This window comes from Canis lupus, chromosome 27 (genome assembly GCF_011100685.1).
Source record: "Canis lupus familiaris isolate Mischka breed German Shepherd chromosome 27, alternate assembly UU_Cfam_GSD_1.0, whole genome shotgun sequence".
NCBI lineage: Eukaryota > Metazoa > Chordata > Mammalia > Carnivora > Canidae > Canis > Canis lupus.
Window position 1 is genome coordinate 23,335,469 of NC_049248.1, and position 12,843 is coordinate 23,348,311.

The 12,843-nt window shown below is 34.9% G+C and overlaps 1 protein-coding gene across 17 annotated transcripts in view; it reads right to left on the reverse strand.

Moving 5' to 3' along the window:
• SOX5 (SRY-box transcription factor 5) overlaps positions 1–12,843 on the reverse strand; it is a 997,462-nt gene that overhangs the window by 649,675 nt on the left and 334,944 nt on the right. For all 17 annotated transcript variants that reach the window (XM_038577063.1, XM_038577060.1, XM_038577061.1 and 14 more), the window contains one exon: positions 11,778–11,844. Coding sequence is in view for 4 of the 17 variants with exons in the window: in XM_038577058.1 (XP_038432986.1) it covers positions 11,778–11,844 (67 nt within the window). In the remaining 13 variants the exon portion in view is untranslated. The remainder of the gene's footprint in view (positions 1–11,777; positions 11,845–12,843) is intronic.

Sequence of the window (12,843 nt, forward strand, 5' to 3'; positions counted from 1 at the left end):
TCTGCAACTCTTAAGTTCCTATTGTTCCCTTGCCCTAGTCTTAATGCTGTCACAGAGTATTAATGAGTACTACCCCCACTTCGCTGGCTCCATCAAGCTTGGGGAGATGTGAGTCACCAGACCCTGTATCTAACTTAAGAATCTGGACTCTCTGGGATCCCTGAGTGGCTCAGCGTTTGAGTGTCTGACTTAGGCTCAAGGCGGATCCCGGAGTCCCGGGATCGAATCCCACATCGGGCTCCCTGTATGGAGCCTGCTTCTCCCTCTGCCTATGTCTCTGCCTCTCTCTGTGTGTCTCTCATGAATAAATAAATAAAATCTTTTTAAAAAAGAAGAATCTGGACTCTCAGTGTCTGACTGACTGGCTGCACTGTGTACTGTGCTTGTACTTCCTTTCTAGCTTTTGTTTGCTTACTGATCTTTTCACACACATCTGCTGGCTCTGTCTTCTGTCCCTGGAAATATTTTCATAATCTGGAGTTTTATACCTACTAGAATACACTTGGTCCTTCATTGACATTAAATCTTGATCTTCACTTGAGTGCTTAAAATTATTGTCGTTGGGCTCCGTACTCGACATTTTTGCTCTCCTCCATTGGTGTGAATAATTAGAAACCATATTGCTAAGATCATTATCTCTATTTTATTGGAAAATAGACTAGCAAATGCAAAGATATCGTAAGTACCCTCAAGGCTTACACAGTGTGTGACAGAGCCAGTTAACAGAATAAGACCTAGTTCACAATGCTACATACTTATCACTCTATTACAATTTCCCTTTCTTCTTAGAGTCTAGTGATCACCCTCTTATACAGCAAACCCTTTATGATAATAAAGAAGGATGGATAATACATGCGTACATCTTACCTAAGACAAACACTTTTATTATTTTTATTTTTCAATTTAGAATTTCATTTTGAAATTATTTCATACTTACACAACATTGCTAAACCAGTAGAGTTCCCAGCTTCCTCACGTATTAACATCTTACAAAATCACAATACAATGATCAAAACCAAGAAATTAATATTAATACAATACAACTGGCTGATCTACAGACCTTATTGAAATTGGGATTGCCCCACTAATGTCCTGTCTTGGACCATGGACCAATATTTCGTTGTCATATCTTCTTAGTCTCTTTCTATTTGGCACAACTCCTCAGTTTCTCTTTGCATTTCATGACCTTGACCCTTCCTAAAAGTACTGCTGAATTACCTTATAGTATGTCCCTTAATTTGAGTTATCTGATATTTCCTCATGATAAATTCATATTATGCATTTTGGGCAAGAATGTGACAGAAACAACTTTTTGTGCCTTTCTCAGTGAATCACAGGAGTGGCACATGATGACAATACATCCCATTACTAGTGATGTTGACCTTGGTTGCTTGTTTTAGGTGGTGCTTGCCAGGTTCTTCCATTGAAAGGTTACTACTTTCCCTTTTGTAATAAGCATTTTAAAAAGACATATTTTAACACTATGTAAGTATCTTGTTTATCATCATATTTTCACCACTAATTTACTATCCAGTGGCAATTCTTGCCTGAAAAGATTATTACTGTGGTGTTTACCAGATGGTGATTTTCTAGTTCCATCATTCTTTCTATACTTATTAACTGGTATTCTGCTCTTATAAAAGAGTTTTTCTCCCCCACATTGATTTACTTATTCAGTTGTTTTTATAGTGTCACAAACTATATTAAATATAATTCAAAACTACCATTATTTTCTTCCTCATATGTCCTAGATGTGGCCATCAGGGGCTACTTCACATTGGCTCATGTGTCTTTTCAATGTGTTTTCATCACTTTTTGGTCTTTCCTTACTTTCTTGCACCACGTGATGTTCCAGTTTTTCATCATATACTCTTCCTATTCCTGTGCTAGAAACATCCATTCCTATAAAGACTATTGGTTTCTTTTATTTGAAAGTGGTATTTAGAAGCCAAAATCTAGGTACTAATTGTGCTCGTCAGTATTTATATATTATTGCTTCTAGGACTCTCAGTAGATTGAGGTAGACACACACACACAACTATTTCTTTGCTTTTATATCTGTATATCTGTGATACATGCTTTGTATATATAACACACACATACCATGAGTTCCTATTGATAGCTCAGATTCCAATTCAACACCACAGAGTTTGTTCTAGCACTCCTAATTTCTTTCAGAGGGAGAAAAATAGCCATCATTATCCACAGTTCTATGTCACATTTTTTTTAAAGATTTTATTTATCTATTCATGAGAGACATAGATAGAGAGAGAGGCAGAGGGATAGGCAGAAGGAGAAGCAGTCTCCACGCAGGGAGCCCTATGTGGGACTCGATCCTGGGACCTCAGGATCACACCCTGGGCCAAAGGGAGGTGCCCAACCACTGAGCCACCCAGGCTTCTCAGTCCTATGACACATTTAAAGCAATTTCAACAATGTTAACTCTGACCCCTACAAAAAACAGTCACTAATCTATATCATGCGAAAACAAATTTTCTAATTAGAGTACAATAGTTACTGATTTTCTTAAAATTGTAGAGTATAAAGTTCATTTGGCAAAGTTACTTAAATTAGCCCTTTCTTCCCCCTTCTCTTCATTTGCAATTCTTACAAATATAGATAAGCTTATTATATATTTGTGTTTGTTTGTTTTTCATGTGAGGCTTCTGGATCACCCTGGTTCATTTTAATCATTTGTTTATTTTTGAGTATGTGAAACATTAACACAGTTCCAAAAATCAGAGCTACACAAAAATAAACAGAGAGATAGATGGACAGATAGCATTCATATAAATATCACTCTCCTATCATCCCTTCCACCCTAGTTTCATTTTCTCAGTCCCCACTTGCTGAACCTAACCCTGTAAGTAACCAATTTCATGAGTTTCTAGTGTTTCTTTCCTAGTTTTTTGCCCCAATTAGCAAACATATATATTTTTTTCTTATTTCCCTTTCACTCTAGGTAATACACTTCTGCATTTTTTCACTTGGCAGTATAGACTGAAAAATTACTCTATCATCTATTTACTCTTTTTCTAATTGCATGGTACCACATTATATGGAGATGCCGTAGTGTATAGGTATATTCAACTACTCTCCTGTGCATAACATTTAGGTAGTTTTTAATATCCTACAATTATAAACAATATCACAATCAATAACCTCGAGCTTGTGATTTCTGTATTGTATTGTTAAAGGTGTGTCTTCATGATAATTTCCTAGAAATAGAATTGTTGGGTCAAATGATATGTATATGTAAATTTGTTAGATATTGCCTAATTCCTGTCCAAAGGATTTGTACCAACTTTTATTCCCATTAGCAATATAATATATTAACCCTTCCCCTATATCATTTTAGGATGGATGCTGAACGGTTTTTGAGTGGTTGATATATATTTACCTCTCCTCTCTGACTAGATGTTATTTAAAAATAGTGCTAAAAAAATGAAAGAAAAGGTTTACATAAATATAAAGGAAGGAGAACAGAAGGAACAAAGACCTAGAAAAATCACTCTAAAGAAATAGTTGCCTTTGATCACAACAGCTCAGGATAGAAATATATAGCTTAGCATCTTTACTTTGAAAGCTCAACAAACCAAGATTCTATGGCAATTTTTCCACAGCCAAGATTAAGCCCTGAGTCCTTTATGTCTTCAAATGCCATACCAGTATTACAACTGGCACACAGTATTACGGTTAAATATTTGTCTTACATTAGATTTTTTAGCTTTGAAGAGGAAACCATATATTGATCAACATATTTATCACACACAGTCTTCAACATATAACCTTCTTGATGAAATTTTGTTAAAATATCATCAACATTTTTAAAAAGATCATTAAAATAAAAAGAAACATTTCTTCAGTTTTTTTCTCTATGCCACATAAAATCCTACATGCTTTACATGTATTGTCTCATTTCATCCTGATAACAATCATACAAAGTTGTTTTTCTTTTTTTTAGTATTATCCTATTTTATAGATGAGAAAACAAAGACTTGAAGAAGACACATGGCTTATCTAAGTTGATATATTATGGAGAAATAAAAGCAACTTGGGATTTGAGTAGGATTTGAACTGAAGTCTGTCTCCTTCTAAAGCACATGCTGCTTACCTTTCCCCTGGATGGCAGTTGGAAATAAAATCCTTCCTGATGCCCCTCACATTACACTTATGTAGGCAAGTTTTATTCTGCCTGCTGTAAGGCCAGAGCTAATTCTGTATTAAGGATTTCAGGCCAGTGTGTCACAATCAAGAAGAAAAGGAAAGGTGGTGGTTTTAATTGTTTCCAAATAGACTCTGAAAAAGCTTTCTGAGACTTTTACCTTTTGGCAAACAAAGCTTTGGCTCCTCTGATATATGCACACATTTATTATACCCTTGTGACTGTGGTTTATGTACAAGCATCTTATTTAAAAGAGTTTTTAAAAGACTGAAATGTGATTTCCTTTCTGACAGCGAAGGAAAAATAAAAAGATGTTCTTTGCCCTCCTGTTCTAATCTGTGTTTGGAAGTCAAGTCTGCAGTTCCCAGAACTCCATCACCAGCTTGTTACATTTCCATAAATCTGTCTAAGAATACAACACTGTTCACCCAAAAAAATGTAATATAAACTGTAAAACACATGCACACGATACCTGAATCCAATTCACCCTCATTTTGTATATAAGTGAAAATAAAGCGATGCTTTAACTCTTAGAAATGACAATATCGCATTATTTAGATAAGTGCCCCCAAATCATTATTGAAATTCTGATAGCATTTGCCTTACTGGTAAAAGAAAATTACCTGTAATGCATAGTTTAAATAATTACTTTTAAACAAAAGCTTCTTTTCTGCATTGCTTATTTATCTTTTGAGACCAACTCAGCAGGGCTATGTATTTTATTAAAATTGCCTTCAGACTGCTAATGGCAGGGCGTCTGTTAGCGCAGGAAAAGTGATGGCAGTTTGACTCCTATTCCTAATATTGGGAGTTAGTCCAGACACTTAAGAGCCAGAACTCTGCTGTGCATTTGACTATGTTATCAACACTTTACTTGCTAATGATACTAGTGACAGCATTTCAATATGATGGGTCAGACTTAAATAGGAAAGCTTATAATTGTGCTTACAGAACCAAAGAAACTCCCTCTCCTCCCTTCCCTCACCCCCCAAAAAAATCTCTTTTATCAGAAGATCAGCTGGTGTTAAGCTTCATGACTGGGAATTATTTGGTAAGCTTCTGCTCAATATTTTTTTTTCCTTCTACACTTCCCACCTTGAATGGGGAGCCTCCATCAGCACCTGATATCTCCTCGTTCAGAAAATGACAACTGAAAGCCTTCCTGTGGTGCAACTGTGTGCCAACTACCCAGCAGAAGGTCACACTGATGACTCTCCTGTGGCTTTTATTTTCCCCAGGGAAATCCACAGCCAGGGCTGACTGCTTGCCAAATACACTGAGTGCCACAAGCCAGCAGTGCTAAGAACCCCCCATCCTTCTTGATGGGAAGCAGTAAGCAACTGTGCTGAACACCTGTGTCAGCTCCTGTTCCTGGGGACACCCCAGGCAAGCACTCATTGAGCATTCAGGGAGAGGGCTCCCCTCCTCTAACTGGCACTTCTGTCCAAAAACTTCTCAGTAGTCCTATGATAATAGTTATGTTTGTCAGATCTCTATAACATCAGCGTATTTAACTACCGTTAAGGAGGATGATTTAAATCATTCATGAGTTAAATATTTTACTCCACATGTCCACAGGGAATCAGCACAATGAATGTATTTCCTGGTATTGGACAAGTAAAATCAACATTCTCCCTCACTTCCTTTTATAGTTACTCCAACCCACTTGAGTAACCCAGTCTGAGTTGTGGAAGGCATGGATGCCACAGAAAGACAAGATCTAAATCAGTCTTTTTCCTGGAACTGACAGAGAATAATATGCTCAGTTCAACCAGTGAAATTCTAGTCAAGTATGGGAAGGGGAAAAAGTCAGGCAATATAAATAAAAGAATGCCTGCCACAGGTTAAGACTTAGTAAGAATATATGAATGAATGAAAGAACGAACAATTGAATGAATGGATTCCTAAACAATTTTCAATACTTCAAAAAATTGCATAATTCAGAAGTGATTACATTCTATTGAACCCATAAAGCCTGCATTTAGTATTTACTATCTGCAGATCACTCAGGCAGGGCCCATTCAGAGATTAAAAATAAATAAATTAATAAATAAATCAAAGCCTACTTCAGAACTACACAGCTTGTCAAGCAGAAGAACTACATTACAAACTTCAGAGTTTCTTGTATTTAGACTATTCCATTTGATTTTCTTCAAAATTCCACATGGCATTCAGACCCTAAGTCTTTCAAGGTATTCCCTCAGCCTGGATTGCCCTTCTTCCACTAAAGAGGAAACTTTGCTGTCAAGTTTTAATTCATATAGCTTCATCCTCAATTTTCCTGCCATGTCCCAAAATTTCTGCATGGATACTTCAATCTATCAACACTGGCATCTCAAATATATAGGTTCTCCAAACTATTTGTGTCCTTCCACTAACATAAATAAAAGTAAATAAGTAAAAATAAATACTTTTTGTTTTCTGATTTCCCACATCCATGGTTTGCATGACTTTTACTTCAGTTACTCAAGGCTTAAATTCATCCCTTATTGCTCTAGTAAGTCAAACTCTATTGATTCCATCTTTGAATTTCTGCTTGTAGCTGTCCCCAAGCATTTTTATCTTGGCCCTGACTTTCTGGATTTCTTGTTGATGATTGTATTGGTCTCCTCTCTTCCCCTTGTAAACAAACAAAAATTTTCAAGAACTGCCCAAGTCACGTTGAATAAAAGTGAAATCACAAAGTCAGAATCAAAGTCCTGTTTATAGACTTTGAATTGTAAAGGCTCTTTATGTTGTAAAGAGCTGAACATACCTTTACAGTCACTATTCCCCTTTTGTATACCTTGGGCTGCATCCAAACTTACCCAAGCCCAAAGAGACACTTCAGACACCAGGACCTTAAATATATACTAGGCAATCCTCCTCCCTTCCCTGTAACATCTCTGCTAGGAAAATCACAGGCATCCTTTAAGACCCAGCTAAAGTACTCTCTTGCATATGAAACTTTATTTTTCTTTCCTATGGACCCAGTAGAATGTTAAGTTGTAGGTCCTGTGTAGTCTTTATGACATTATATCTCACATTATAATATTTGGTGTTGGATCTTCAAACTAAATTCATTTAACGCATGATATAAGAAAAGCACTTTGGAAGATATGTTAGGGTTATAGTGGAGACCAAAACAGATTTAATCTCATCAAAAAGCAAAGAGAAAAGAGTCTTTCCAAAAAAAAAAAAAAAAAAAAAACTGTTGCATGAACTCAAGGACCAAATAAGATAATGACTAAAAATTGTCATTTGGATTTAGTGTGATGGTGGTAACTGATAACCTCTGCAAGACTTGGCATGATAGAAGTGAAGAGGGTTGGGGAGTGGGTGGGAAGAAAGAAAACAGAGACAGGAAGTTGAAACTTCAGGGAAATATGTATAGGAAGGGAATGGTAGCTGGAGGAAGAAATAGGAAGGGAAGTTTTTGTCAATTTATTTATTTTGAGGTGGGAAACATGAGCACCTTTAACTATTAAAGCTTCCATTAAAGAAGCCAAAAATACTGGAGTGAAGAATCAGCATTTCTGAAGCTGCCAAAAGAAGTGAGGCATAACCATTGGTGGAGGAACTGGCCATTCTAGAAGGAAAACATCCTGCACCGCCTATGTCAGAAAAGGACCTGAATCATCCCAGGTTCAAGGAGACTTGTAGGTGTCTGTGTGGAGAAGTTAAGGTAGGCATGCCCTCTTCAATATATAATTCAAAGAATAATTTCTTTATTTCTCATTTAATCATAAAAAGGATTCTTATAATTCTTATAATTAAAATAAAAGAATTTAGAATAAATAAAAATTTTCAAATATATAGACACATATGTGTCTCTCTATATTTTTGTTGCATGCATATTCTGATAGCTGAATAATTGAAATCTAAGCTTAGCTATAACCTTAGTTATAGTTTTAAAATACTTTATTAATATATTGATTTAAAGGTTTGAAAATTTTATGGTAAACTATCATTTGGCAATTGGAAACTGCTGCCACAAGACTGATAACATAAGGTAACCCTTAAATTCTTTTTCTCATACCGACTTTGATTCTTTCACATGATAATCATGATAATTTTAGAAATGACTCTTCCTTCCAACTATCAATAATATCTTCTCTGATAATTTTTACCAAAATAAATATGGAGATTTTCCTGTTATTTATATGAAATAATCTTATTTTCTCATTTATATTAAACATGGTCACTTCTACTGTAGGTGACTCTTAATTCAACCAATTTTTATTTGCCATGTAGTATGTGCACACTGAGTCAACAAATGTAAAGGAACTACAGAGATAACATAAATGTTGATCACTTCTAGGCAAACACGTTAAAGACCCCAAGTCAGCCGGTAAGTTTCAAAGCTGGTTCCAGAATTTGTGCCTTCTAAATCCTACAAGTTTTTTTTTTTTAAATACTCCATTTCCCCTCATCATAAATAGTCTAACAGATCATGTGATAATTGTAATAAAACTATGACATTATATCAAGCATCTTCTCTTACAAATGGAAGATAAAATTCATAACTTGTTTGTGGACTTACACAAGGCTATGTAGTTTTGGTTGAAATTATAAATGACAAACAAATGGGAAAATCAGCATGCACAACAATCAGATGCACATAATTTTTAAATATTACATATCATGGTCATTAATGTCCCTATTATAAAACAATAAGTTATTATACACTGCCAAAGAACATGATTCAAATTCAAAAGAATTATGCAAATTAAGGACATGGAAGAGAAAAATGAGAGTTACACTATTTAACATTAGCTCCTAGAACACAATCATCAGTCAATATCCTGATCAGATAATGTTGCCCTGATTGTTGTTAATTTAAGTCTATTTTCACTCATAATTTATATTCTGTATCCAAAGAGAAATTTTTTAAATGCTTTACATACCCTGTAAGTCTGAGTGATTCTTAAAACATGTGAGCCATATGATGTCTCTTATTGGCTAAAATCCCTTTGGTGAATCCCATCTCACTCAGAATGATAGTCAAGGTCCCACTGTGATCTACTAGGCTCTCTATGATAGACACCACATCATTCTTTCCATTGTCATCTTTTACTTGTCCATTCCTTAATCTTTTCCTACTATATTGCCTTTCCTGACAATCTTTCAACATACCAAGTATAAGGAGTGTCTCTTGACCCATTTATATCTGAATGGTTCCTTTTCTCCACTTAGGTTTGTGCTTCATTTTCTCCTTAGCAGAAACACCTTCCTCAGACATAATATCTGAATAATATCTGAAATTCAGAATAATATCTGAAATAGTCTCCCATCATTCTCTATTTACTCTGTTTTATTTACTTCTTAGTATGTATCTCCATTAACATACACCATTGACTCTTGAACAACATGGGGTTGAATTGCATGAGTCCACTTATACGTGGAATTTTTACAATACAGTACTATAAATGTATTTTTCTTATGATTTTCTTAATAACATTTCCTCTCCTCTAGCTGACTTTATTATAAGAATATAATACATGTAAAAAAAAGAATATAATACATGTAACATACAAAATATGTGTTAATGGACTACTTATGGTACTGGTAAGGTTTCTAGTCAATAGTAGACTATTAGTTAAGTTTTCAAGGAGTCAAAAGTTATATGCAGATTTTCAACTGAATGAAATTTAGCACCCTAAGCCCCTACATTTTTCAAGGGTCAACTCTAAATTTTCACTTTATGTTCTCCTCCTCTAAAATTAAAGCTTCAGGAACATAAGAACTTCTGTTGCATGAATGAAAGAATGAATGAATAATCATCTTTCCATTTCATCCAGCCAAATGGGAAACTTCTCCAGAGAAACAACAGTTAAAAAAAAAAAAAAAAAGGAAAGCTTAAAGTTCTCAATTTATTCAAATATCAGTACAATCCAAAGTCAAGTATTAGTATCAATTGTATTTTCCATAGATTGTAAATTGGTGGACATGGCAGATGATGATATTTTTTAAATGTGTGCACAATGTTGTGTGCAGAATTGTTTGTATTCCATAATCTCTTAGTCAGCATAATGCATTAGGCCTGCACCACGTCAAGAAACACAGATTCACCTCTGTTAGGATTTCATGTCACACTAGGTAGCAATATAGGTTTGTAAAGTATGTAGATTGGATTAGATTCTATCTCCCAAGACTATGGGATCTATGAGATGTTTGTCCCCTGCTTTTTTATTTTGCTTCCAAACATACAAAACTCAACAAGTATATTCAATTAAAGGTCAATACTTACATTTCAGCAGGATGTCAAGAAAACCTACCACTTTTGGCTTCAGTTTATTTCTTTTTAATGTTTAGTTTAATAATATTTGTCAACTCACAATGTGGAATTGTTTACCACCAGAAAACTATGAGAGTATTGCCCAAAGGAAATCTCAAAGCTGCAAGAATCAGTGGAGTTATACTTAAAAGCCCAATCACTTAAGCATATCATTCTAAATACATATTTTTGAGGGACTCTTACCTAATTTAGTTAAGAACAGAGACTTGAGCAGATGCATTGCATCAAAATATACTTGAAATTATCTCTCCTTTAAGCTGGAGACTAGTGTTCTCTCAATACATAAAAATAACAATCTGTCTGGTCTCTAATGCTAATGCTAGGAAATAACTAAATCCCTGGATTATCCAGGCAGAAGAACTTTAAGTTTAGCTCCTTTCTGAAAAAGCCTTTTTACTAGAAGAGATGTGATCAGACTGAAGTACAAAAGCATTTATCCCTCTGTGTGATGAACACTGAAAAACCCAATAGAAGTTGGTATGCAGAGGAGTTAAGTTAAATTCCAGGAGAATTGTGGAAGTGATAGGCATGACACAGAGGTAAAGGATTCCCAAGCTTCTATAAATAGCTAAACAATTGTGCTCAGAGATGTAATCACTGTTTAAGACAACTGTGAGACTTCTCTGAAGCAGGAAGTGAACATGAAACCATTAGTAACATATGGGGACACTCAGGGCAATGGACACCCCAAAGGCCAGCATGGTTCCAGCTTACTGAGGAATGTGACACATTCCACAATGGTGACAAATGTTCATAGTAGACCCTGTGACTGCTTGGATCTTTCCATTAGAAATTGCATTTTAATTAACCTTCATTTTACACATAGTAGTCAACATTCAGTAGTTAAGATTAGTATAAGCAAACAGATGGACTCTAAAGTGTCCAGAGCTTTTAGGGTGGATCCAAGCCCAGAGAATAGAACAGTAAAGAAAGGAAACAACCTTCATGACCCAAGTGTTATGACCATTACTAAATATTACTATAATCAATAATATTTTATATGTTTAAAGTTTTGTTTCTGGAAAAGTAATCAAGAAATCATCATTCAAAACAATTTATGTAAGAATAGTAGAAATCAAGGTATTTATATAACTTATTAGGTAAAAAATTTTCTTCTATTCTTGAAAATTCATTTAAATTATGTTTTAATTTTCAAATCCTAAAAAAGGATACTCAAATGCTAGACTTTTTATATGAAGGCGTTAGTCATGATTTGCAAAACTGAGAACATACCAAGTAAGCATGTCCAAGAAATAAACAAGTGGCAAGAGACTTGAGAACTCTAGGATTGATGGCAAAAGAATGATCAGCAAATGATAACACAAATGTCCTGACCTGCTGAGTCTCCCTGTCCAATCTCTCCCACTCCCGATGTCCTTGATGTTATCTATTTCTTGTAAAGCTGAAAAAAACACAGGAAAGAAAAGTAGTTAGAAATCAAAGTAATTCTTAAAATAGGTGAAAAAATCAAGCATCATAGAGTTAAACAAAGTTTCTACGACAAAACTTTGGAAGAAATATTAAATAATTTCACCATAATAATTTTTTCAAGATAAGATTCACAGCCACACAGCAACATAAGACTGCCAGTTAGTGGTTGATGAATGAATAATGGAAGAACAACTAAAAAATAAATTTTGTAAATGATAGTTAAGATAATAACAGTTGAAATGTAAAAATGTGGACCAGTTATTTTGGAGCTGTATCAATTAAATTGCTTTTAAAAATCTTTGCATTATTAATTCATTCATGGAAGCACATGTATGAATATGTAACCCTGAGCCTCGTTTTAAAGAAAAAAACAATTGTAACCTTCTTTATAGGTTAACTTGATGGTTAACTTAAAATATACGTATAAGGCAACATTACTTCAGCTACAGAACTTTATGGAAAACATCCAAATGGGGACTAAGATTTATTAAATACAGACTATTACTTATTAGGGCACAGTGCTACGTTACATTAGGACAATAAAGCGTATCAGAATAAACGTTTACAGCGATGCCTGGATAGCTCAGTGGTTAAGCACCATCTCCCTTCAGCTCAGGGCATGATCCTGGAGTACCAGGATTGATCCTGGAGTACCGGGATTGAGTCCTTGCACCCGGCTCCCTGCAGGGAGCCTGCTTCTCCCTCTCCCTCTGCCTATGTCTTTGCCCCTTTCTTTCTGTGTGTCTCATGAATAAATAAAATCTTTAAAAAAATAATAAAAGTTTACAAACTCATTCTATAATTTCTATGTAAAAAACAGTATGAATAAAAACAGCAAAATAAAAGCAGAAACACATTATTTATTTATACCCAGTTGTTCTTTCACATTCATACTCCAGTGTCATAAAGACCAGGTCTGTTTTTGGGGGGTTGTTTTCTTTTGTTTTGTTTTTAGAGAGGGAAGGGGGAG